Consider the following 27073-nt stretch of genomic DNA (forward strand, 5'->3'; position numbering starts at 1 on the left):
TTTAAAAGGGAAGGGTATTTTAAAAAATTACAGCTCCTTAATTTCATCTATTATACCTGACATATTTTTGTATTAGGTTTACCTATGAAAATGAGGTTTGCTTTGTTTGTGCATATTTAAAAAGCAAAGTGATAGTGATTTATTATGTTTAGTAAAAATATAAAGTTCACATAAAGCTACAATTATAGTATAAATCATAGATGAAAATAGAATTTAAAGGCCATTTCAGTGTAGAATTGATGCAACCAACCTTTCTGTTGCAGACCAAAAATAAACTCAATACACCAACTGTGAGATTACTTTTTTCTAATGTGGATGTTTACATGGTCTGTAAAGGAAGTTTAAACATCCTGAATTTTCTTCTTTTCAATGTTTACAACTATACTCTTGGTATCAGAGCATACATTCCTATTTAAAAATTCAAGGTATTTTAGCCTCTGTTAGGAGGGAAGCAATGTTTTCTTTCTGAAGTTAACATTAATTTGACTGTCAAGAGTAAATACTTGAATTTTACATCTATGATTCCATAGATTAAGAGTGAATAGGCTGTATTTTCTTTAAATACAGAACATTAATTTTCAACTAGTCCCACCAATAGCTGTAACTAGAAACTGCTCAAAAAATAAGGTGTACAGACTGGAACAGACCTGACATTTTTTAAATGTGGTATTTATCACGATTTAAAATTTGCAGGCAAAAAAATAAAATAAAATAAAATCTAATTGGACTGTCCTGGAACCACAAAGATAGTTATCGTGTCCAATTGTGACAACAAATAATAATAATAATAAATAAACATGAACTTTTGCCAAACAAAAAATTTAGGACTTGGAAAAAGGATTCCTACTAAACAACCACTATTTTAAATTCAAAAAGAAAGGTGGCAGCATGCAAAAATCCATCTTAGCATCTTATCATTCCACTATAAAATGACATACACCGTAGGCCTTTGATTTGAAACGACTTTTCAGTATGTATTTACAAGTACTTTTAAATATCTGTTATTAATTTAAGCTAACAAAACAGAAACCCCAACACTTCGTGGTACCTATGTAACCCTTCAGTGCCTGTCCTAACAAAATCCTGCTGTCCTTGGACACTGGAGGCAGAAACTCTCGGTGGTTTGCACACAACTCCCACGATCCATCTGCAATCTGCCCGCCACAGAGTGGATCTCAGACCGGGCACTAAGGCAGTTTTATCCTGTTCCTTTCCAAATCCCTGCCATGCCCACAAAGAGCAGTACCACTTGGCCTCATCAACTTCAAAGTTTCATGACAGTTTCTGCTACAGCCACACAAATGTACTTTATGAGCAAGCAACTAGAGCAATTTCCTCAGTCTGCTTTGCATCTTCTGCTTCCCTGTTCATTTAATTTCTTTTTAAATGAAAAGGAAACAGAGGAGATTTGTCCCTGCTAAAGGACAGTGGAGCACCAAGGAGTCTGATTATTTCAGGATCTAACTGCCTGAAACGTGGGTGCTCTGCCACTCACTTACAGCTACTTGCTCACCAAATATTCCAGAAATAAGCTCATTTCTACCCTGAACCTCAGCACGTGGTAGGATCTCTCAAACCTGACGGTATGCAAACATGGGGGTTAATTATCACACAAGTGTGAAAGAGGAGAAGGATTTTCTGAAGGTCTAGTCTCTTTCTTCAAAGCTTTAATTTTAACCATGCCAGTCTGAAGTTGACATGGAACCTAAATACATCTGAAAGGCTTTATTCTGGAATAATTGGGATATAATTTCAATCGGGGCCTAAAAATTTAATAACTACTTTACAAAGGTAAAATAAAAGCAATGAAGTCATTAAGTGTTCCAGTCAGGCTTCCTAGGAAAGCATTAAGTTTAAAATCTTTTGAGAACTGCTGAAAAGAAAGAAAAGGGTGAAGGAGAAAAGATTAAGCAGCAGCTCACTCTGAGAAAGAGGAGCTGATGCATCAGTGGACACCGGCAAAGTGTGTGCTGGTATCTCAAATTCTCTGGAAGGGGAGCAGGGCACGTGATCACATGGCTTTGTGTTAAACTGGAAACCTCATCTTATTTTTCAATCTTTGGATTTCACAGCATTGATCTCATTAAGCCACTGTTTTCACCTCGTAATTGCAGCAAATGGAGTTGCTGTGCAAAAGCTGTGGGGTAATGTTGCAAGTGAATGAGGAGTATTTAATAATTGCTGTGGAACTACATTTAACTGCACGTCCAGACTGAATTGAGTGGGCAAATGCAGTGGTGGCACGGTTGACTTGATAAAAACATGGCATTAGTCCTTAAAAGTAAACACTGTAAGATTTTAAGTAGCAATATAGAAACCACTGTTGTTTATTTATAAAGGTAAGGAAGAAAAGCTTTCCCTGTCACCAAATGCTCTTTTTTTTTTTTTCTATTAGTTAGAAAAAAGGAAAATCAATGAATCTGCTAGTCCTTCAGGTGAGATTTTTCTATGCAATTGCTGCCATCAAAATACAGCTGATGTGATACTTTTATACATCACATCAAGGACGTGTTGAGCACCAAACAGTTTGCTTAGACAACAAAAAATTATGATCACCAATGTAGTTATAAATAAATGAGACACAAGAACTTCTAATATTTCATAATAAATTTGCAATATTCTCCTATGCTTGCAATATAGCACAAATTGAGCAATTTTGGAAAAGATTAAGCAAGACAAGAAACATCTTTTCTACTTAATGACAGGTTCTAAGAAAGAAAACTATGAAAGCAAACTTGCAAATTGCTATAAATGCCAGACAAAAATAGAAAGCGAAGTGTCAAATGATCTTTGCCATTTGTTCAAACAAAAAGAGAACAAAAATGAAAAACTCTCTGAGCACAGATAATCTGACCCAACGTCCTACATGTGATCACAACTTCCTTTTAATGTTGAATAAAGCATATAAGAGTAGAAGATGGGGGATGTTCAAAAGCACTCTCTGCTATCATAACCTTACAGTTGATTAACTGAAAGGGGAGGACTGAAATTTCAGCTTTCCAGTAACAGTCTGATGTCACTTCAAGCAAGGTTGTGCCTCTGTATTTGTCTCTGACTACCTTAATCTGTATATTTGCAGCGAACATAAGGAAGACTTTGATCAAAACACAACATGCATTTTACACAACAAGGAAGTCTACAGAGAGGCACTACATTTACAAAAGCAATTGAAGGTGGTTTCAAAGGGAGTTGACAGATTAGAGGATGATGACACTGCTGCTGCAGTCTCAATGGAAATCTGGCTTGATCTAATTAACAACTACCAACTAGAACCACAAGAAGATAATTCTAACATGGTTTAAAGAAGTTATATTACCTTTTTACTAATGTAGCAATGGAGCCTTTCCCTACTGATCACAGAACAAGTCACAGGTTCAACACTGAAGAAGAATAAAAGGCCTGATATCCTTAATTTACCTCCAGCATTTGAAACTGAAGTCTCAAATCCAGCCCAAATATTTGACTACAGAAGTAGACAACATCCACATATTCACATAAAAATAATAAAAAATTGTAAGAGTCCCACTCATGACAACTTGGGTGAACTGGTAAACTGAAATGGAAGATTATTTCAAGAGGTGACTCTACATTACTGAGTGTTCTGAGGTCCAAACAGAACAGAGTAAATGCAGCACAGCATGAGGACAACTCGCATGTTTCCTCTGACACATCTGTGTCCATGCACCAGGAAGCTCCCAGGTTATTCCCATCTCCTTTTTGTTCAGATTCCTCACCCTAGGAAAAAAAACTTCCCCCCAATGCTGCCCTTACCCAGGCTGGTGGATTGAGCAGTAGCAGTGCCAGTGACTGATCTGTGCTGATGGTTCCACAACTGTCAGTACGAGTGAGTGCTGCCTGCACACGGCCTGTAGCACAGCACTTGCTGTGGATCTGAGCTCTGATGCACCTTCTGTACTAAAAATACTTTGACTGGAACTCAGGGACATGATTTAGAGGTGGACTTGGCAGTGCTAGGCTAATGGTTGGATTCGATGATCTGGAAAGTCTTTCCCCCCTAAATGATTTCTGTGATTCTGCTGGTTCTTCTGTCTTCTCTGAATGACAACTGCTGTCACTAAAGGAATGTAACTTGTGCTTATATGCACATGTATGCTTATGCACACGTGTAGAGTGACATACAATCATCCTGGCATGTACAATGACATACAATCATCCTGGCATGTACAGTGACATACAATCATCCTGGCATGTACAATGACATACAGTCATCCTGGCATGTACAATGACATACAATCATCCTGGCATGTACTCATTCTGGCATTTTCCACTGGTTGCATTTTTTGGGTGGGAACTACAGCAGTGATATACTTCATTTACTGAAAAATGCAGCAGCCATTTGGTAACATTCTGAGGGTTGTCTGACCACCTGAGAGACAAGGAGATAGGGAATCTCCAAATAAGTGAATTGTTTTATTCTCCTTGCAGTTATCTTCCTGCCTTTTAACCTCTGCTCACAGAATGAGGGGGAAAAATCCCATTCTTATTGCAACTGGTAGTTTATATTTCCTTTTAACATTATTAGATAGAAATAATACTACTATTATAGTATAATAGCGAAGTGGCAACTACAACTCAACACTTCCTTCAGTATTTAGCAGTTATACAGTGTGTAACTCTCTATTAATTCAGGCATTTTTCCTCTCCGGTCCTCCACACGTCCTGTGTCTTTTTACCTTTGTGTCATGATTTTGTAGGCGTCTGGAAGGAAGCACTCTGTGTTCTCCATCTGGAAAGGGTCAGCATCGCAGATCTTGTCGTCTGTCCGCCCGTAGTTGGCACTCTCTATCATGATGACGTCGCTGCCCGGGCAGCGCAGGTCGATGGAGTAGCCTTCGCAGGACAGCTCCCTCCTCACCAAACCAAACGGGAGCGCTGCTCGGCTGAAACCTGAAGGGGAAGAAAAAGGGGGAAATGGGATTGAACCTGAAGGATAAATGGCACTGGGCTGCTCCTTTCCTGTCACACAAGCACCAGCTCCGCCGGTGTGCTAAAGGCAGGGCACCGTTACACGGCTTCACCTGGTACCACCTTACGGGAAGCATCTTCCATGGAACTGTCACACCCCTACACCCCTGCTGTGCCCTTCAGCTGGGAAAGGAGGAAATTCCTTGCCACTGCTCCTCACCCTGGTCCAGGCAGACAGTGGAGCCTGTCTGCATGACTACACTGCACGTTCCACTTCCCACCTCTTTTCTCTCCGCTGCTGTCTCCACTCCTTGGGCGCAGTCAGACAGGCTGTGTCTGAAAGCGGGAAGCAGCAGAGCAGGCAGGATTTGCAGAAGTGATTTAAAAAAAAAAAAGAAAACAAAACAACCACAAAAAAACCCTAAAGCCATAGCTCCAACTTCCAACTTCATTAGTCTTTCTTACTCTGTGTCTCACTCTCCCCAGGAAGAGTTGGTTACTTTTGCTTAGCTATTTTGTGACTTGATCCAATATACATGCTGATACTCGACCTGGTTGAACTTCAGTGCCCCTCACTATGTCTTTCACATAAATTAAACCACGTATAGATAAGATTTTGAACAAATATAGAAATGATTAGTACACAAATTGCAGATGCATACTGTACAAAATCTTCCCCTCCCAAAAACGATACATGTGTTTCACAGAATTCTCATTTTTAAAATGCTTTTTCTACATAAGAGAATTTCTAAAAATAAGTAACCTCTCCAGTGAAGCACCATAAAATATTCTGGAAACCAAACAAGGTTCAGCTATTCATCCACATGTTTAGTCTTTTGGAGACATTTCTTTATGCAAAAAATTTATTACATCAGAAGAAAAACTATCTGTATACTACAGTTCCTTATACACAGTTACTGATGGATTATTATTGAACAAAGTATTCCTGTTTCTTACAAATTTGTGTGCATTACTGCCTTTTGGAAGACAAGCTGGGTAACATGGTAGTGTCAAAATCCTATTTCTTTAAAACAGTCATTCCTTCCTAAATTTTCACTAGAATTACAGATATTTCCTATATTTTAAAAATGTCTTTATAATACAGTAGCACAAAGCCATTAATACCTCAGTGCTGTTGGAGACCAGTCATGACAGCACAGAGAAACAGCTCCTACATATGGAAAGTTGGAGCTCTATGGTGGTTTGAAGGCAAAGAAAATAAACTTTTTAAGAAAAGTATGATGTGTTAGAAGAGGCAAGGAAGTAAGATCTAAAAAAAACACAAGACAACTCGAGCTAACCCTTTGATAGTAAATTTTCACACGAACCAGAAGCTGTCACTTCTTCTACTGAATTAATGATCTGTGGATTAAAACTCCTACCGTGTGAAGATGATTATCTGTTAGGACTGCAAAAATAAAGTTTTTTATAACCATCATGCCAGTATCAGGATGTGGCTCCCAGAAGTCAGAGCCAGCACCTCCAGCACCTGCACGCCCCTGCCCTCCCCTTGCACCAGCACCAGCCTTTGTAACCTCGTGTAAGAACTCGCACAGGGGCTGGTGTCACCTCCAGAGGAACCAAGGCCACAGCCCAGTGACCAGGTCTGCCTTGGCTTAATATTTTGAGGAACTGAACCCCCCGTGAAGGCAGGCAGCAGGTTCAGTGTTTGCTGACGAGGAAGGGAGCCATGCTGCAGGGAAGGCACCACGTTCCACCTCCAGCTCACTCCTGGCCCTCAGTTCAGCTGCACGTACCACGAGCAGCAACAAACACTGTTATTAGAGGCTTGCTGAAGTGTCATGAGCTGAAAGCTGGAAAGAGCTGAAACACGAATCCATCACATTAACACCCTACACGTTCCTCCCCAGCACCAAATTAGTACAAGGAAGACAAGAAGGCGCTCCTGGCTCGGCGAGGGCGTGAAACGGGCACAGGGAGGGGCACATGCAGAGCACCCCACACGAGCACAGCACCCCACACATGCAGAGCACCCCACACGAGCACAGCACCCCACACAGCAGCTCCTCTGATTAATGACCACCCACAGCCATGGTGGGACCCAATACAATGCTGCTGCTGGTCACTGCCATTCCTACACCCCCCGCTCCTGTCAGCTCCTGCCCATGGACAGCTCACCCTCCAGCTGGCAGCACTGGTGCCGGTATCTCCTGCACCACAGCCTGGCAGGGAACCCTCCGCTCCCCAAACTTCTTGGGTTTCAGTCAGCAAGGAGGGGAACAGCTCCTAGAGCTGTCAAAGAGGCGTCTGCACCGGGGCAGGAGGGGAAGGGCAGGGGGACAGGGCACAGCCACAGTCCGTGCCACACCGAGCTCCCGTGACGGGCACCGACCCTCACTGCGCACCCCGCAGCACGGGCTCCTCTTCTGCCAGGAAACATCCTGAATTCAAACACAAGACCTCTGCAGTTTGCTACAAAGGAATCAGCTGCCTGCAAATCTTATTTCATCATCTATGGCAACCACTGTAAGGACTGTGAATGTGTTTTATCCTGCATTTTTTCCCCCTGCAGGCATCCGTGAGAAGTTCTGTATCAGAACTTCTGTATTAGAACAAACATAAAAAACACTAGAGCAGGGTTAGATCACTTCACAGGCAACAGAGGACACACCTGAGATTGCAATGTAGGTGTTACATTGCAAAAGCTGAAAGCAATAAAGCAAAACAATGCAGCGTATGCTAGGTGGGAATGCTGCTCTAAGGAATCTCTATGGCGCAGAAAGAATTTTAACGAAATAAAATAAATAAATTTAAAGTCCACTAGCAGAGCTGCTGCGATCTTTATGCTGAAGCTTTATTTGCAATTTTCTCCTATCACCAAAGAAAAAAATAAGTGTATCAACAAGCAAAGTGTAATTCAATCCATCTTGCAATCCTGACAATCGAAGAAAGAACTTGTGGGAGGCCCTGTGAGCGAAAAATCAATATTGCAGCTTTGTGCCGTGCAAATGCGAATACTGCCAAATAGCAGTGCTTAGGGTAAAATGAACTGTTTTGCTCCATTTTCTCCTCTCTGAACAAATGATTTTGAAACGACAGCTTCTTTTGGAGCTATAAAACGTCAAGCAATAACTCGCTGCGCTTTAGGCAAGCGATTGGAATAAATACCTCTTGGCAACAGGTGCAATGACTTAGGACTGAGATTCATTTACATTCAGGAGATAACTCCCGGTAAACAGATGCACTGCCACGGGATGGAAGTCTGAGCGACCGCCATCTGAATGCCTCAGCATCCTCCCCGAGTTCCTCACACGTAAGTATGTGGCTCTGCCAATAATGGATGTTGTCACCGGTAGCTCTGTACTCTCAGGGCTGCATTTCCTAACCAGCTTGCCTTGCTGTACCTGGAGCAAACCTATCAGTCTGGCAGCCGAAATCAACGCTCCCCCCCTTCCTGCTGGCGGCCTGCAGGCAAAGCGTGCCCCGGATGGCACGGCCCCCGCTGTCTGCCACCCACCAGCAAAGCAAGGACCTCGCTGCTGCTTGGGCTGGGACTTGCAGCACACCCTAAACATTGACTCGAGTCAGCGTCTGCACCACACGCACCATATGCTCCTCTGATTCACCCGCCTCTGTGTACATTCATCACTGTGCAATGCGACTTTTTTTTGTTGTTTTTTACAAAAATGGAAGAAGATTAATATCTAATGAGAAAAAGAGCATTGTTTCTGTCTTGCTGACCATTTTGATTATAGGAAAGCTTCCTGGCAAACATATGTTTCCTGCACTTCAGATCTGCCTACAAATTGGTTGAGCGCAGGCTCTTCACTGAAGGAAGAAAATAAACTGCTTTTGCAAAATCTCATTTCCCAGGAAAAAAGGTAGAGGGATTTTTAGTGGTAATGTATGTTCTTTAATGCTTTATTGATCAATGCATGTAGAAGACCAAAATAAAAGTAAACATCGCAAACAAAAATCTTTCCTCTGATACTTTAGTATATAAAATAAAAAATACAAGTTGTATGAAAGGACTGTAACTCAGAATCATGTTTCAGAAATACAGTAAATTCACAATTGGCTAAAAATTTTTAACTCAAGTTTGCAATGCCTTATTTACCATTCTACTGCCTTGGTTCCTCTAGAGAAACTATTTGTCTTTACAAAGATAACCTAAATTTGTCAAAGTGCAAAGAAAAGTTAATAATTCACAGTATCCTGCCCACTTGCATACCATCTTTCTGAGCTGTCAATAATAAGAGAGTGTGCTAAGCTTGGTAGATAAAAGCAAAAAGGCACCACCACATTTGAATGTTCACCCCATACAGAGGGAAAACAGTGGAATGTAAACAGGCTAACATCAGCACTCGACATCAGAAGCAAGGAACCTTTGATTAAAACTTAAAGCATAGAGAAAGTCAACATGGAGATACCAAATTATTTCAAAAATGCAGATACTTGAAAAACTGAGAATCCAAAACAAATTCTCTGCAGAAATAAATATATATGTCTCTGCGAGCAAGAAAATATTGCTTCTTGTGTTATTTGGCTGCAACAGAAAGGTCTTTTGAAAAGAGCACATCTTTTCAAACAGAATGTTTACAGTTGTCTCTTTCACAATCTCTTTTATTTTACCATATCATGCAACGCGATGATTTAAGTTCTACACAAGATGAAGTGATGCGTCCTGGGCAGCATTTCAATAATATATATTTAACAAATGCAAAGCCCCACGAAAACCCTGCTGGGAATTCTCTCCCTCTCCAGCGAGGTGCATGCCTGCACACACGGGAGGGTGCAGGGGGACAGCTGAACACGCTCTGCCACCTCACAACCACGCAAATGCTCACCACGGGCCCTGCAAAGCTTTCACAATTCCACAGACAAGCCTCAGCATCCTGCAGTTTCTAAAGAACCCCATGAACTCTGTCAAAGGGGACTTTTCTCCCCGTCTCTCAGCACTGTATATGTTTCACACAGACAAGCATGTTATTTTGTTAAACAGCTTTTAAATTATCCAGTCCCGGTCAACAGATCACTACCAACTACTACAAGGACAGAGGCAATTTAAATGACAACTGTGCTTTCTCATTCTATCTTTGAAGGGAAAAAGCCATTCTGGCAAGCATGTCTATTAAAAGATTACCCTGGCACAGTAAGAGCTGCTGACACTGCCCAGAGGTCTGGAGTTCACAGCACTCGGCTCCTCTGGCAGGGAAGCCCCGGCAGCCGCAGCCAGCCCGGCACACAGAACCCCTCTGTTCCTCGGGGTCACGCTGGGCAGGAAGCAATCACTGCAGGAATATTCTCCTCCAGCTGCACGCTCTGCCATCTCCTGTACATACCCATCCTGGCTCAATTAAGATGCTGGAAGGAGGGGACGCCGAGAGAAGAGGGATTATTTAGCGAGGGAAATGTGTTTGCTAGTAAGGGACATCTTCCTCGTTTATATCAAACTCATTCATAAAAACAGGATAAAAGTACATGAAAGGGTCTCATCACCTGAACTTTAACAAACAGGCACAGAGTGCAAAGGAACAGACTTGACCATTTAAATTACATGGAGGCAAAGCAACTTCTCCACTGAATAAATGAGTTGTGAGGGGTGATTCTTAACACGGGTTTCTAGAATTCTGCTTCTCAGACATTTCATATTTTAATTACTTGACTAAAATCTGGAAGCCTATCTCTTACAAACTGGAAATACGAATTGCTATCAATAAAAGCTTTTAAAAATATTAAGTATCTAATGAAGGCTTTTTAGAAATATTTTTTACATTTTATTTGAACACAATTTAGTCTTTTGAAAAATTAAAACTGTAAAAATCTTTGTCAAATTTTTAATGTTTTTCAAGACTCAGTGTGAGCAGCAGAATTACATCTGCAAGTCATTTTCTGTAATTATATACTTAATATTCAGTATCCATAAACATAAAGTACGTATGTCTGCTTAATGAAATTCAGGAGAGAAGCCAGAGTTACACCCTCTGACTCACACCAGGATGGGTCCTGCCTTCCAGGTTCACTGAAACTTATTACAATCTTCCTTCTGCGTTCTCCAGTCTCCATGCAATTCTCAAAAATAACCCTATGAGGCTCTCTTCAGCAAAAAAAAAAGTCAGGGCTTACCTACTCTCTGTACCTTGTTGAATGATTCAGCAAAACCCGGAGTGAGCAGCAGCACTCAGCCTTCCATCCCTCCTGTGCAGGCTGGCAAGGAGCTCACGGGAACTCTCCTGAACAGCTCTCACCCCTCACTCAGAAGGGCAAGGTGGCAGAATTAAGGGGGGGTTTGGGGACTGTGTTTTTGTTAGGGTTTGTGTGTGTGCACTTCAACAGCAGGAGAGGAAAGAGGACAGAGATGAGAGCCACACGGACAGAGCTGCAGAGCACAGTCCCTCAATCACCTGGCACACTCACAGCCCGGGCAGCAGCCATGCACACATCCACACATCAGCCCGGTGTGTCCCATCCCTATCTTGAAGGAATCACCACTAGGGGAAAACAGACAGTTTGGTCTTCATGCTCATTTAATCCTTCACCTGCCTGCTGAGGCTGCCATTAGAGTGCTAATTAATGCTAAACTGTGAAAATGGGCTTCTGCACTTTGAATCCAGCCACACTGAAACTGGAGAGAAACCACTAATTCCTTTAATGAAAGTCACCAAACCAGAGCCTGGTTCCTGGCAGCATTTTAGCAGTGCCTGCATATGGCAGATGGAAACCACGTGATCTAAACATGAAAGTCTAAATATCTAATATAAAAATACGTGTTCTTCAGTTCTCACTTAGAACCACGTTTTATTCTCATATGTATGCACCTTTCCCATCCCTTTCAGTGGGAGCTGTGTGCATGAGAGCAAGACTTTGCCCTCTTGATCTAAAATTATCCCAGTTAAAAACAGTATTCATCTGTCAATGATATTTCTTTCCTTTTGCCAGCCAGATGTCTGTTCTCAGGCTGCAAGAATCTCCTTCCTTTTTTCCTTCACATCACACACACTTGATCCTCTGCCAGCTCACAGAAAGCACTCTACCCTTTTCTTTCTCGCCATTAAATACATTGCATCTTCAAAATTCCTCAAGGCAAGTAAGTCCCATGGTCTTTGTAAACCCCCCTCCTGGAGGTTATCTCCAGTTTACCAACTGTGAACTCTCTGAGCACACCACCTGTCAGGAAGGAGAAGCTTCTGAATCAGAAACAACCTCCAAGAAAGGGAGGTAAGAGACACAAAGGCTGATGTGTCAGAAATGTTGTGTCAACAGGATTTCCCATTGAATTATTTCCTCTGCACAGGATACCCGTAGCAGAATAAAAATAAATATTCTTTTATTTTCTACAAAAATGTTATTTTGACAACAATTTATATTTCCAGTTATCTCAATCATTTCTGATTGGAAACCATGTGATGAGCAGGGAAAGAGGAAGAGGAAGAAAGGGGGACTTCCATCAGTATTCAGAGTGACCAGCTGACAAAAGAAATATGCTTTTATTCTCATCATTAAGAAACCCAAAGCCTTGTCACTTCAGAGGTTGATAGAAGCATGCAGAGATGTATCATTTCCCTGGGAATATGTGCATTGGTGGAAGTCAAATCATCCCAGCAGGTGACATGTTGGGTGCCAGTAATAACCCCTGGTTAAACTGGTTATAGCCTAACCTATGCAAGGAAGGGAAACACTTCATCTCACTACAATACCTGATAATTCTGGCTCATTTTAAAGAAAATGTTATTCTATGAGTGCCAGAGTTTAAAACACCAAATACAGCCCTAGTGCTAAAAAATTACCACAGATTTAATTACTGTACAATTGCTATCATATGGCAATATTTGACATCACAGCTGTAAAATTACAAAGGGGGCACTTTCTTGTTTACAAACAGAATTATATATTCACTGGAAATGGAATCAAGAAACAATATAAGAATTCATATACTCTCTTTTGTTTCAATAAAACAATGGGGTGGAGTCAATTGTCACAGTATAATTTACAGTGGAAAAATGATGTGGTTAATTTTAATGACGGCAAGCTGCTTAAAGAGTGCTTATGAGCATGCAAATAGCACAGCAATCCCCTCTCATTCAGTATTCTCATTCAGCTTCTGAAACAGTGCAGAGGACTCAGGAGAAGAACCCGTGCAAACTTAAAGGCTCAAGATCCTGCAGATGAAACTGCTAAACCAAAATCCACAGTCATTCCTCGTGAAAACAAGAAGAGCCATGTGATGAACGCACTTTAAAGGTAAATGTGCCGTCACTTTTAATGTTCCCATAAATAGATATGAGACAAGAGTAGCGACCAATCTTGGAAAATACCTGTCAGAGTGAAAGGTTTTCTTCCTGACCTTACCTCCTATGAAATATTTGTGGATTTCTGAAAGACTATCATAGAGAGGAGAGGGATAAACAACACATAGTTTTTACAACATACTTAAGGTTCTGGCACATTCTATGAATCATGGAATAATCCTGCACAGACACTTGAGAGCATCCTCCGAAAAATGAACTGCACGAAGGAAAATGATTCCACTTTTATAAATAACTGAGGAAGATACACAGTTCTGCCATGCTCCCTGGACAGCAGGGAGGAAGAATGGCGACACAGGTCCCATTTCCAGAGTAAATAAGAGAAGCATGCACCTTTTCTACCCTGTCAAACTGCTGCTCATCACCTATAAAGGAGCTGAGTATCCATATGCCTCACTGCAAACATGCAAGACAAGTGAGATAAAGGGACAGGATAATTAAATTCCACCTGGACTCAAAGTCAGGGCTTCTGAGTTTGAATTCTGGTCTTCAGTCCTGGAATTTGTCCATCTCCCTCACCACCTGTCACAATGTGTACGGCAAGAAGGCTCTCAGCTTCTGAGAACCAGCTAGTGAATGCTCAAAAGAAAGAAATGAAAAATCAGGATCCCTGAAATCTCTGAGTACTAAGATAGAAAGTAAACAATTTTCCATAATTATGTGATAAGAGTTCTGTATTTAATACTATTTACATTAGGAAGTAACAAAAGGGATGAATAGACACTAACACAACACAGAAAGGAAAACTTTTCATTTGCTCATTACTTCAATTTAGAAGCACACATCTAATAGCTGAAAGACTCTGCTTCCAAAGCTGTTCATTGATCTGAATACAACCCATAATAAAGGCAAGGGCTAGAAAAGCTCTGCACCAAACCAAATCACTGTTAGGTGCTCGAGAATAAAGTCAATAACTAGCAAGACAGAAGTGCTACACCGTTACTACAGGTGTGGAAGGCAATTTTCTCAGTAATTAATGTCCCAGGTCACAGTTTTCTTTTGTAGAAGTCTTTTCCTGAGCATAAAAGCTAGTATTTCAGGACGAGACAGCTGTGTAGAAAAGATCTGATTGCTCCACTTTTTTCCACACCACCCAAAAGGACTCTTTGCTGCCAAAAGCCCCGTGCTGTGTGCTCCGTTCCTCAGGTGCACAAAGGGGCAGGTGTAGATGGGGACAGGCAGAGGGGACGCTCTGAGGAGCGATGCCCGTCCCACACCCACCCAGCCTCATCCCTGCTGTCACCACTGCCCACACCTCTCTACAGCAGGGTGACCCCCAGATCACCCACCCAGCCTCATCCCTGCTGTCACCACTGCCCACACCTCTCCACAGCAGGGTGACCCCCAGATCACCCACCCAGCCTCATCCCTGCTGTCACCACTGCCCGCAGCTTTCCCAGCAGGGTGACCCCCAGATCCAGCTGGGAGCACAATCCAAGCAGTCATTACGGCAGCGTAATTGAGGAGGGAGTTGTTAATCTGCCGGGGATGCCAAGCAGGAAGGAGAAGGTTAGGGGTGTCCAAAGAAGGCAGGAATGAGCAGGTGTTCGGGTGACTATTTAAATTAGGCATCCTGACATAATCATTTATAACACAGGCTTTAGGCTCCCTGGAAGGCACTAGAGCTGGATATCCCATCTACTCAGCAAGCAAAGTGCATTTCTCTTTGGTCCAAACAAGGACTTTGTAAGTCTGCAGTACCACAAAGCAAGCTGCATGTGATGAAACTGTTCTCTGCAACTTATACAGTACCACGCCACTACTGCACTGCTGAATTTGAGCTCCAGATCCGTACTGGGATTCAGCAAGGTATGGCCCACGTTACCTTTAAATAGACAATAAAGGCAACGTTTGAGCTCCAAAGCCAAAAAGAACCCTATTTTCCACAATGGTTCTCACACACAAGAGTCTCTAGGAGCTCACAGGGGTACTGTACAAATCAAATGCAAAATACAGAAACAGTATTATCTCCCACTGAATTGCTGTCATCTCTGAAGGACGTGTTGAGATCCAACATTACACAATTGTTCACAGTAGCAATTTTGTAATATTTTATCTACTTGAAAATAATAGGGAATTTTAGGTAAGCAGAATCTTAATTACCTCAATTAAGTTCTCATCCTGCATCACTAATATCATCGGGAGCTTTGTCATTAACCTCAATGAGCGCAGGACAGATTTTTTAGAATTTAACCTGGACACTCAATATCCTTGTTCTAATGAAAAAGACATTAATGAGCTTCATTAGACTACTCCATTTTAGAGAAGCATCTTCAGCAGCCAGCTCCCCTCAGCACCTGATGGGGCACTGGTGCATGAGGGAGCCAGGACAGGACCCGGGAGTGTTTAGGTCACTGTCTTTATTGACTCAATGAGCTTCACGTTCAGCCCCCCACGGGAAGAGCAACACCTTTTGACTCATCTCAGGAACTCCCTGAGGTGAGGATGACAAAATGTATATACACTTCTGAAATTAAAACTGAGGTGGTACAGCCGAGAGACTATATGGAGTGAAATAAACACAATTAAGAAAAGAAATCCTCCCTGTAATTAAAAAATGACACAAATTTTCTATAGAGTCTGCACGAAGATCCTCAACCCATTTCAAACACTACCCTTTCTTCCAGTCATCTACTGAGACACATTATGGGAAAACCAGTGATCTTCTATGACCTTCATTTTATTTTATTAAATGCAGCAGACTCCTCATGCTGAATACGAAATAAAAAATATGCAACCCAGGAAAGTACTTTAAGAAAAAATGCCCTTTGGAGGACCCAATTTCACTCTTGATATATAATGACTCAAATTTGCCAGTGACATTTGAATAAAAATCTCTATTATATTGTTGTGCTCAAAATTCTATTAGGAATTACTAAATTTAGAACAGGTGCTGTAGATCACAACTCAGTCAATGTTTCATAAACATGGGGAATACATTTTTGAAATACAAGTGATGTCAGAACAGACTAGTTGTACTCCCCATCCTTAGCCACATTTTAGGATAGGTTTTCTGTTTCAAATGGCTACCCCACTGGCAGTAGCAAAAACCTCCCAAATATCAAAATACACTCTTTGTTTACACTACAGTGGCCAATGTATTTTGCTAATAAAGCCTTCAAGAAGAAAATAATGTGAATTGCCCAAGCAAGGGAAACTGGCACTTGCAGATACTATTTTATCTTTCCCAGGGCTCTAAGGACAATTGAAAAGTATCACTTGTTGCAGTCCCTTGCCTCTGAAAAACCTGGGGGAGAGCAGAGGGAAGGTTAGGAGGTCTATTATCCCTGCTAGTAAGTGCAGATTAACAAGTCACTACCCAATATAATATCCACTGAATTTCAGTTACCTGCTGTCTGAGCAACCTGCCTAAAATTGCGAAGACTACACGCCAAGCCCAATTTGTAGCTGGTTTGGAGCCACATCAACATGGGATAGGTGTAGCTGGTGGCAGCAATAATGTGGGGGGTATTCAAATTTGGAAGGGAGGGGACTTATGGAAATCCCTCTCCCTAATTAAATCAGAGAATGAGAGTTTGAAGTGGTAAATAATAAATCACAAAGAATCCTCAATCTGGTTGTCAAGGAAACCGGTATGCCTCTGCCATAATTGCTGTGAGCCCAATCTTGCCCTTTTTGACATGGAGCCTTATCATGCATTCTGGTCAGAGACTGAGAAAGTGGCTTTTCTCTTCCTCTCAGGAAGGAGCTGAGGCGGGGCGGCCCCGGCGCCATCCGTCCCCATCCGTCCCCATCCGTCCCCATCCATCCCCATCCGTCCCCATCCGTCCCATCCGTCCCCATCCGTCCCCATCCGTCCCTGCGCACCGTGACGGGCCAGCCCAGCCCCAGCTCCTCACCCGCAAACGGGACTGCCCCGCCTGCACCGCACACTCACAGCTGCTGGGACCGCTGGGAAGGCACTCCCAGCTTACTGGTGCTGACACCCTGAGCCTGTTACCTCAGCTGCTCACCAGGCCCAGGTATTCCTGGTTCCCCTGTGCTCCCCCTCCCCGAGCACATCCCCCTGGACGCGGGAATCGGCCACTCATTGCACTCGTGGACAAAGAGGTGAACAGGGAAAGGGAAGTGCAGGACCAAATAAATGCTTTCAAAGGCACAACAAAACAGATTAGAAGCTGACTCCGCGCCAAGTCATTCAGATGGCTCAATGCATCATTGTCTTTTTCCCCTGCGATGATAATTACCTTCTATAAACACATCCAAACTTGTTTTTTCCTTCTGTTTCTGCTGTAATCACACATCGCCGCTGGACACACACCAAACTTTGAGCATAAGCAATTCTCAGGGCTTCAACACCAGGAAGGCCAAAAAGGGAGAAAAGCTATATTAGTGTCTCTATCTCATCCTTCAAGAAATCCTGAAGCGGGTTTTAGAGGAAGTATCTTCAAAGTAAGGAAACAGGAGGAACAACAGGCAAGTACATCATGTTCCCAGCTGACTTTAGGCAAAAGAAAATCCAGAGACACAGGGAAGAATTGTGAGAAGGAAAAAACCCATAAAAACTCCCTTTAGGAACTATAGAGAGAAAAAGACGACCGGAAACATTTCTCAAAGAAGATTCTTGTTTGAAACTGCTGATTGGCTGCTTGCTGTTTCACCAACGGACAGATCTTCTTTTCATTCCTAACCCAGTCCAAGCAACAACCACCAAGCCCATCTCCTTGAACATATTTTTATATATTTAATGTTAGCAAAACACGTAAAAAGTAACAAGACTGCCGCACCCTTGTGGTTTTAATTTTTTGCTGCGTGACATCCCAACGATCTTTGTTTCCGTCAGTACTTAAAGAATGCAAAGGATTCAGCTCAGCATCCAAGTTGCAATGGGACGCTCTGGATACCCCACTGTATTATTCCCAAACTTTATCACCACACCACATTTGGGTAAATGTAATTTACAAATTTATTTTTAGCCATTACTCCAAGGGCTATAGCACGCTAACAGCACTTCCTTCTGTCTGTTCAGCTCCTACTCAGACAAAGCTATTCAGTTTTATTGACTCTAGCAACTGTCATCTTTTTTTTTTTTTTCAGTTGAGAGATAAACCAAACATCTCAAGAAAACATATGGTGAGACACAGTTTTCCTGCTGTAATATTTAACTATTCTAACATAAACTAAGGACATTGGTAAAATCCTTTGTTCAACAGATCTGCAGACACGCAACGCATAAAAAGCAACAAATGCTTGTTCCAGAACAGGTGTAACCAAAGCAAAATAAACCCTCCTCCTCCTCCAAAACCAACCCAAATCCCTTCCATATTCCTCTTCCAAGGAAGTACAGTGCAGGTGTTTGGTAGCTAGGAGAGCTTGGGCAAATTCAACTTTGACCTTTGCTCCAATGCAATTCATAGGAGCAGAGCATCACCAGACAATTCAGGCTGAAATGGATTCCAGCCTTTTCCTCTATGCTCAAAATATTCTTTAATCCAAATACTTCGTACAGTTATAAAATTTAAGTCACATATAGGAAGAATTATTCCTAAATAATTTAAAAACAGAAGACCTTGTAGATGTCATCGCAGTTAATTACAGATTAGTTACAACCACTTACAATAATGCACATTACTATCTGTATCACTGTACATGCCTCTAAAACTCAATCACCTTCCCCCGCAAAAAAAGAGATAAATAAAGGTTTGCATCAAAAAAGATAATGCAAAAGCAAATGATTGTGCATTTGTGTATAAACACATTCATTTGCAAAATACACGTACATCCATCAGAAGAAAAAAGGCCTTTAGCTGATTTACAGATAATTTACTATGGCACACTCTTACCACTATTTTATTCTTATTTGAAAAATAAGTCTGGATTCCTGAGCACAATGACAGAAACCAGTTTATTTTTATGTCTCTTGCTAAATTTCAGTGATCTTGAACCTCTAGGGCTAAACATCTCCGTGTCAATCTGTTTTTATCATCCAAGACTCTCCCATTCTTCAGGATTTAAAGAACAGTGTCACTGGCTTTCCCAGTGACACAACATGCTGGAGAAGGAGTTCAATATTACCCAGAACCTGCCCCATCATAATCCACTGTGAAAAAAATACCTCAGCCTCTTCTGTTGGTAGGAAGCCATAACAACCCAGTATTTCTCCTCTGAACAATTTTCCAGGTGGTCAATTTGATTTGTCAATTCTTTAGAATTTTATGTCCTGTGAGCAGCATCTATCCATCATCTTTTGTCTTCACCTTTTAGACTCCTGCAATTCTGAACAAAGGCCCTCAGACCTCTTATTCTCTACAACACCAAACTCTGGACTTCAGTAAACTCTGCTGTGTGGGGAGTTTTTGCTGAGCTGCCCAGTGCCTGCTCCACAGCCTGGGTTTAGGCTGGGTGTGGCACCACGAAGCTGGAGATAGAACAGGCAGTTTCCTACACTTCTGAGCTCAAATGCAATTTTAACACAGCCCTGTGCAGTATCATGCAGAAATATCCACAGCCTTCTCCTGCTGTAGTTATGACAAATGGTTATTAATTTTAATTGGCCTGAGATAGCTTTTAGGGAAATTACATCTTCAGGCTTCATCACCTACCTGAACAGCCTCTTTTTGCCGTTACCACTGATATTGCTCTACTAAGAAATACAGGCAATGTGTTCTGCATTTCCTCACTGATTACCAACTATATTAAGCAAAGAGGACTGGAAGCAAAACAGAAATAAAAAACTAAAGGCACTCTGAAACAAACTGGCTGTGATGCTCAGTTCTAGGCAACTTATTCATAGGCCTCTTTCTGGGACAGCAGGACAAGACTGAAACTCCAAACCAGCAAACCACAGAATTTCCCTTTGCGAAAATTACCCAGACTTTACGTTGAGGAACAAGCTCTGGATGCAGAACAATGTTCCTGTGGTTCTGTTCTTTCTTTCCCTGCTTTTCTTCCAAAACCCTGATAGGATTAGATGTAGTTCACAATCCCCAGATCAAAACAAAAACGAAAGTTGTGTTGGTTATCAGATTCAACACAAAAACATCCTAGCTGCGCAGGACTGATAATCTTAAAGGTTACCTCTGCTAATGATTTTGAAAGACAAAGCATTTCTCACTGTCATGACAATTTTACAGACTTATAAATCAGAAATGCTTCGATTTTTAAAGTTCAGTTTTAATAATTTCCTCCTGGTCTCGGATTCTCAGGCTGTAACAGCACAGGTGATGGCACAGCAGCAGACAAAGCAAGGGTTACCTCACAGAGGTAGCTGGTGAGAAGCTTTACAAGGGCTTTCCCATCATCTTTCTTCCCCTGCACAGCAATAAAGCAGCCAGTGGAACAGACAAAGGAGCTAAATTTGTTCAAGCCTCGCTCAGTGGGGCTGCTGGAACTGGGACACTGCAGAACATCCCAGTGGAGCCAGTTTTACCACCAGGAAACAAATTTGGCACTAATGTGAAATACCTGACAGTTTGGAGTCTACAGCTTAAATCAGTTCTGAAGGTCTGTGCTTTGTGAAAAGGAACCAGTGAGACACCAGCAGAATAAGTCAATGAACTGGAATCTCTGGCTTCCATTTTTTTTCTGAAAATATCCCATCTTCTCTTAGGCTTGCCAACAATTTGAACAAGTAGCCTTAGAAAGGAGTAATTTAGTAAACAAAAAAACCCAAACTTGTGAATTTGAAGTACTTTAAACAGAATCTGCTGTTACCACATTTCATATTAACATGGTAAGCTCTCACAGAATGCCTTTGCAAGGAAATAAATATATTCCTTGTGTGTTCAAGTATAGAGCCATAAACCATATGAGACCCTATTTATTTCAAATTTCCCATGATGCCATTTACTCCAGCTTTTAACCTTTTATGTGACATTGAGCTATTTTACAATCATAAAATAGTAGAAAAAACGACCTGTTAATTTGAAAGGGACACATTACAACATCTCTCCCCGGCACTATAATATTTTAATTTCTTTTTTTTCAAGGCAAACCAGTTGGAAAGTGACCATCTGCTAGTCTCTTAGCACTATTCAAGCAAAGCAATGCACAAAATGTCCTCCTTTTCCAGCAAGAGTAGGACCATTAACCAAAAGGAATTTAGGATATTGTCGTGTGAGTTTAACAGATTGATTCACAACAAAATAAAACCTCTATTTCTTTAATTACTGTTAAATATACTGACTGTAAGGTGATGATATAAAACTGCTGCACATTGTGTGACCTCTAGAGCAGAGGAAGAAATCTGAACCTTTCCAAGCAATAAAACAGTATTATCAAATTTCCTATGCAAATAGTGTTCTTCTATTTTGAGTGCTAAACTAAATGCAAGCACACTTTTACAAGTACAGCTCTACTTCTCACTTCAAAATACACAATGTGCTTTGGACACTGGGTAAGTTTTCAGTATCACTTAAGGTTCTGAATATTTCAAAACAGTTGATAACGGCAGGGAAAGAGGAAACTCGACAAGCTCTCCACGCTGATAAATATAGAACTTTTTGGATGAGTAGAGCTCAATGGAGCCGTAATCTTGGCTGGCACCTGTACATGATACTGTAACACATACAGCTAGAGCTGCAAGTTTGTGAGAATAAATTAAATTAAATTCACATTCATGTTAGCACTTTAAAAGATGTTGTCAGTACAACTTTGTATGCGTGCAAGCCACTGCACTTTTGAAAGTTTTACCCTAAATGTTTAGAATTCAAGCAGGCTGTCTCCAAAGGTTAGGAGGAGATACACTGGCCGTATCTTAATTGGCCTTTATCCACATTATTCACATCTGTACCTTCTCAACATGCCTAACTAAACTGCAGATTAGGCTGAAAACGAAGTAACTGACTTCAAATTGGTAGATTCTTAAAGAGTTTATAGTATCTGAATTGTGAAATATAGCAGATGTCGAACGCCCCTACCAAAATGTACTCCACAGTTGCCTTAAATCTGCAGTACATTTTACTTTAAAAGCATTTTTCTCTTATTCCTCTTCCTAGTCTCTCTCTCCCCATCAGAAAAACAATCAGGCAATTCAGGAATTTACACCAGTAGCAAAATACTTGCTACATATAAAAGACAGTTTCTCGCTGTTTTATTGAACAAATAGATCTTTTTGATCAGCTATTAATGACATAGTAGCCCTATCCATTTGCTCAATAAACGTGTAAGTCTCACCACTTCCCTTGTTTTTATTTATAAATTTCATAATGGCAGTATAAGGCACTTTAAACTGTGTATTTCTCAGGGAATACTGCACTTCTGGGACTGTTAAAGTCACTTTGCCTTCAGCCTTTATCACCCTACGTGAGGCGCAATAAACGCTGAGAAATGTGCTGCCTATTGTGTGCCGAGTTACAAAGCTCATGTCCAGCCGTTCTCCTGTCCTTGCTCTCTGAATTTCCTTCCTTCAGCCCTTCTCAGACGTGCTCTTAGCAAGTCTGACTGATCCATCATCACCATTTCTGATGACAGACTGGGTTGAGCAGAACAGGCTCAAGTTATGCAACTGGCTCATTCACAGGGCTAAAACCTCACCTCCCGAGCACCCCACTCAGCTCTGGCTGGGGAGAACTGCTCACTCACACGCCAGGTTCTGGCCCCTCTTTGCCAAAACAATTCCACTATTCCACAAGGAATCTCTCGTGCTCTTCAGTGGTGTTGAGTAATTACACATTACCAGGCTCCAGCTAAGTCAAACAGACCTTGCTCGTGATGCTTCTCAGGATTCAGGGCACACTCTAAATAGGAAAATTCAAGGAAGGCTGCACATCATTTGTGTAATTTCTTTGACACAGTCAGACAATTTGGCGATATTTTGCGAGGTACAGAGACAAGTTCCAGTCAAGCAGTAAACTACAAAAGCTATTCAGAAGACAGAGTGATCCTCTCAGCTTGCTAGGAGGCCACGCAGACATTCAAAAGCCACATTAGCTACAACTGCCTTAATTCTCAGATTGGCTGAATCAGACAAGAGGAGAAGGCCAGACAAGACTGCAAACATCCCCCTGTGAAGATACAATTGTTAATTCCCTATGTGGCTCTAATTCCCGTAAAAAAAGCCATGCATGCACATAAATATGTATCTATTTGCTGTTATGCTAATTTTGTTAAAAAACATCAATAGTTGATCAGCTGAATAATGTGTGCAATTTTGAAAGGCTTTGAAAACATAGATGTCTGACTTGACCTTATGACTATTTTCTCCTTCAGGCAAACCAATATTATAACCAGAACAACACAAGAGGATGAACATTGTTGGGGAGTTGCTCACTGTGCCTGTCATACCCCGTTAATGCAACTTTGATTTGCCTTTGTTCTGACAGTAGCAAACAGCTGCTTGTAAATGAGCCACAGTCCCTGGGCTGCCTCCCATTATTCCACACTTTTGTTTGACAAGGTCACTTGCTGTGGGGATTTTGGGGAGAAAGAGTGTGCAGCCTATAGAATTAGAGTTAAACCACAGGCAACCCAGCTTGAATGCTCTTATTATATTTTTTTTCATAGCACCAGCAAAGCAAGATTAACAAAGAGAAAATCTTTTACTCTGCGAGCAAGTCAAACTTTTCTTTCTCTCAGTGTTCATTTCATAATCCTAAAACTATCTTATAAAAAGCAAGTCATGTTTCCATAAATCCCCTTTCATTCAAATCTTAACAGGATTTATATGAAAGATGTATTTAATTACAAAACAGGATTAACAAAAACAGATTAATATTGTTTTGTTCATCCGCTGCAGCAATTCATTGGGAGACAATGCCGAGCCACAGCTAACAGCAACTCCGACAAACACTGCGAGAACATGAAGAAACAATCTGATTTATGCCAGTTTCCACAGGAAATTGATTTATTTTTGATAGGAACCGAGACACGTTAGTCTTCCAGAAAGAAAAGCATCTCATAAGCAAATTACTGCCATGATAGCTGCCCATTTAAGGACAAGCAGACATTTCTTTGACTAGGAGGTTTTATAGTGTTGAATTAAACTGTGAGATCAGTTTACAAAGACATTAGGATAGCATCTGGTGCTATCAAATCATCCCTAAACCTTCACTTTCCAATTTGACCTGTGATCTTAAAGGCAGCGAAGGCTGTCATTTAGGAGAGCCTGCTTCTTTGTGACAACTGTTGCTTTTGAAGTCACGGCACAAACAAGGAATAGGTAGCAAATATTCAAAGGGCTGGCTGATGCTCTGGGAGGAGACAGCCAGTGGCAGTCTGCAAACACAGATGAATCACAGTTGAGTGCTTTCAAAACTTACAAGTGGAGAAAGAAGAGGTGCTGACTTTTTTAAAAGAGTCTTTCAGACTCTTCAAGGAGGGTCACTGAAAACAATGAATGGAAATCAGTCCAAAAGCCTCCCCCAGCAGCCAACTGTGCTATTCCAAAGGGACAGTCCCAATTGTTCAGATTTTTATCTCATCGGCCCAAAAAGTGACTGAGCTCTTCCTGCTCTGAATCGTTTGCTTCCTAGTTTTTTGTTAGGCCACTGGAAGAAATGTCTTCATCACAAAGGCCTCCGCATCCGCACTCAATAAAAACTTACAGACGGTTCTGGAATCTCTGATTTAACTTCCCAGTCTCCTGGAGTTCTCAACAGAAAAGCACAGACCATTCAACAAGTTTACACATCTTCCCTGGACTCACTGAAAACTCTGACTGAGCTTGGAAGATTAGATTTATGACAGTAGGATTGGGACAGGCAGCCTTCTACTCTCTTCCCTCTTGCAGCTAATTCAGTTCCAACCTCACTCTCCACCACAAATCCATCAACGTGCAGGTAAAGAGAAGTCTTCCCAAGTTTCAGCTGGAAGTAGTTTCCCTTGTCAAATGCAGGTTGCAAAATACATAGTTAATGGCATACCTGAAACATTCTAACTGAATTACACCTGAATTATCCACTGCTAACAAGCAGTCATCAACAACAACAAAGTCTAACGATAATTCATGATGACAACACTCACTTTCCAATAAAGCAGGCTGCAAACACCCCTGGAGCTGGCTGCCAGAGTGCAGGACGGGAGGTTGTGAGTCTCATTTGTATTCAAAGGCAGGCAAATCTCTAAAGCTCATTTACATGCTTCCATCTTTCTTAGTGCATGTCAACAGCAGGTGGTCTATCGATACTACCTTTGAAATAAGTAGGTGGTTTAAATTGCCTTCAAATTTCAGTAAAAACCCTGAATTATAGAATAGACCTCGAGTCTTAACTTTCCTGTTTTCTTTGTGTGGGCTGTAATAGAACATGAATAAGTACAGCGTGCACTTTGCTCGCACTTTAATCTACATTAAAAAATAAGTTTTACACACAAACCCAGGCACCTTAATCTCGAGCGTTAGCAGACAGTCACAGACACAGCCGTCTGTGATCTCAGCAGAGCAACTCACACAACTTTATTTGCAAAGGTTTGAGTAGAACCCGCAACAGATTATGAGAGACTTCTATGGATGATTTTTTTTTTTTTTAAAGCACACATTTTTAGGATAAACAGATGAAGACTGACTCTTGAATCCTTCGATGCATGTGTTTAAGTTTCCCTGCTGCTAGCCCACTGGGAACTACTCCTCTGAATAGATTACGTTCACTACACACTTCTAGGGACATATGTCTCCTATTTTTCTTTGTGGCATTGTGACTATTTCTAACAGTCAGTTTAAAAACACAAATGTCTGTTGTCAATCAGGACCCATTTCTGATGAAGTGAGAAGAAACACTGCCTGAGACAGGAATCAAGGCCATCTTCATGCCCAAAAGAGTACACAGCCAGCAGTAAGCAACATCACAAATGTGTTATACAAAACCAGAATAGATTAAAGTGACTAAACCCAGCATTTGGTTGCTCTTCCTCTGTGATGTTTGCTTTCACATTTTGACAACTCCCTCAGAATTTGTGTGAAATTCAGTGTCCGCCAAAATTAATACTTTGAAGTCTGGCTTCAAACTCCCATAAAGAACAGTGTCTTTTGAAACACAGAGGTCAGCAATAACTCCACGGGCTCTGCACATTATGCTAAATTAGCTCCCAGATTTTGGTCAGCAGGTGGAGAAAGCACAGCACAGTGTCCCAGTATCCCTGAAAGCCAAAGCTGGGGGCAGTCCCCACAAATCCACTGCAACCTCAGAGCTTTGTTTACTCCCCTGTCTGGCCTCAGCTGAGCGTCAGTAAAAACTGACCTGCAGGATTCACACTTAAAGACTTGAGCAAGGTTTTGTTGCTGACAAATGCACGTATTTGTTTATACAGTTGGGATTTTTCTATGTGAAAAATGGTCGGGATGCTGAAGGTGTCCCCTGAGCTACTAAGCATAAGGAAGCCTGTACTTCACAATGAGTTAAAGATTGTTTAAAGACCAGGGCAGTCATTAAGCTGTATTTACTGTCTAGACAGGAATAGCTCCACCTAACCATTCCCAAAGGTTGTTAGCATTTCTAAAAATTAAGCAGCAGCAGGAAAAGGTTAAGATCAACTTACTAATTAAGTTACACTCACAGAAATCTGGAGAGGGGAAGAGAATGTAAATATGAACAGCATCCCCCAGTCTGACTCCCAATCCTTAAACACAAGTCCTGCTCCACGAAGAAAAACCTTAGGGCTGAGCATGTGTGCAAGCCTGATGCCCAGACACGGGGCTGCACAAGAATCCCATTATCTTGAGACTGGTAAAAGAAACCTCTTGGAGTTTCTCTGAATTACTGGTAGAAGGGGCAGTGTTTTAATTTCCATACTGTAAATCCTCGGTCTACTGGTAAGTCCATTAGCTGCTCTTTTTTAGCTTTTGGTGTTAAAAGGTGAACTCAAGATAAGCACCAAACAATGAGGCATGTCCCAAGCCCAAGTTATGATGTTAATTGCATGATAAAAGCAGATATTTAGGTCACTTCCACGGTACTTAGCAAATTCCCAAGGGCACTTGACAGGAA

General features: G+C 41.5%; 1 protein-coding gene across 32 annotated transcripts in view; it reads right to left on the reverse strand.

The window, feature by feature from the left end:
• Positions 1 to 27073, reverse strand: part of ADGRL2 (adhesion G protein-coupled receptor L2) — a 155631-nt gene that overhangs the window by 66085 nt on the left and 62473 nt on the right. For all 32 annotated transcript variants that reach the window (XM_050306413.1, XM_050306414.1, XM_050306438.1 and 29 more), the window contains one exon: positions 4695 to 4908. In XM_050306413.1, the coding sequence (XP_050162370.1) occupies positions 4695 to 4908 (214 nt within the window). The remainder of the gene's footprint in view (positions 1 to 4694; positions 4909 to 27073) is intronic.

The sequence above is a fragment of the Myiozetetes cayanensis genome, unplaced genomic scaffold (genome assembly GCF_022539395.1).
Source record: "Myiozetetes cayanensis isolate MyiCay16 unplaced genomic scaffold, myiCay2020 scf12, whole genome shotgun sequence".
NCBI classification, from domain to species: domain Eukaryota; kingdom Metazoa; phylum Chordata; class Aves; order Passeriformes; family Tyrannidae; genus Myiozetetes; species Myiozetetes cayanensis.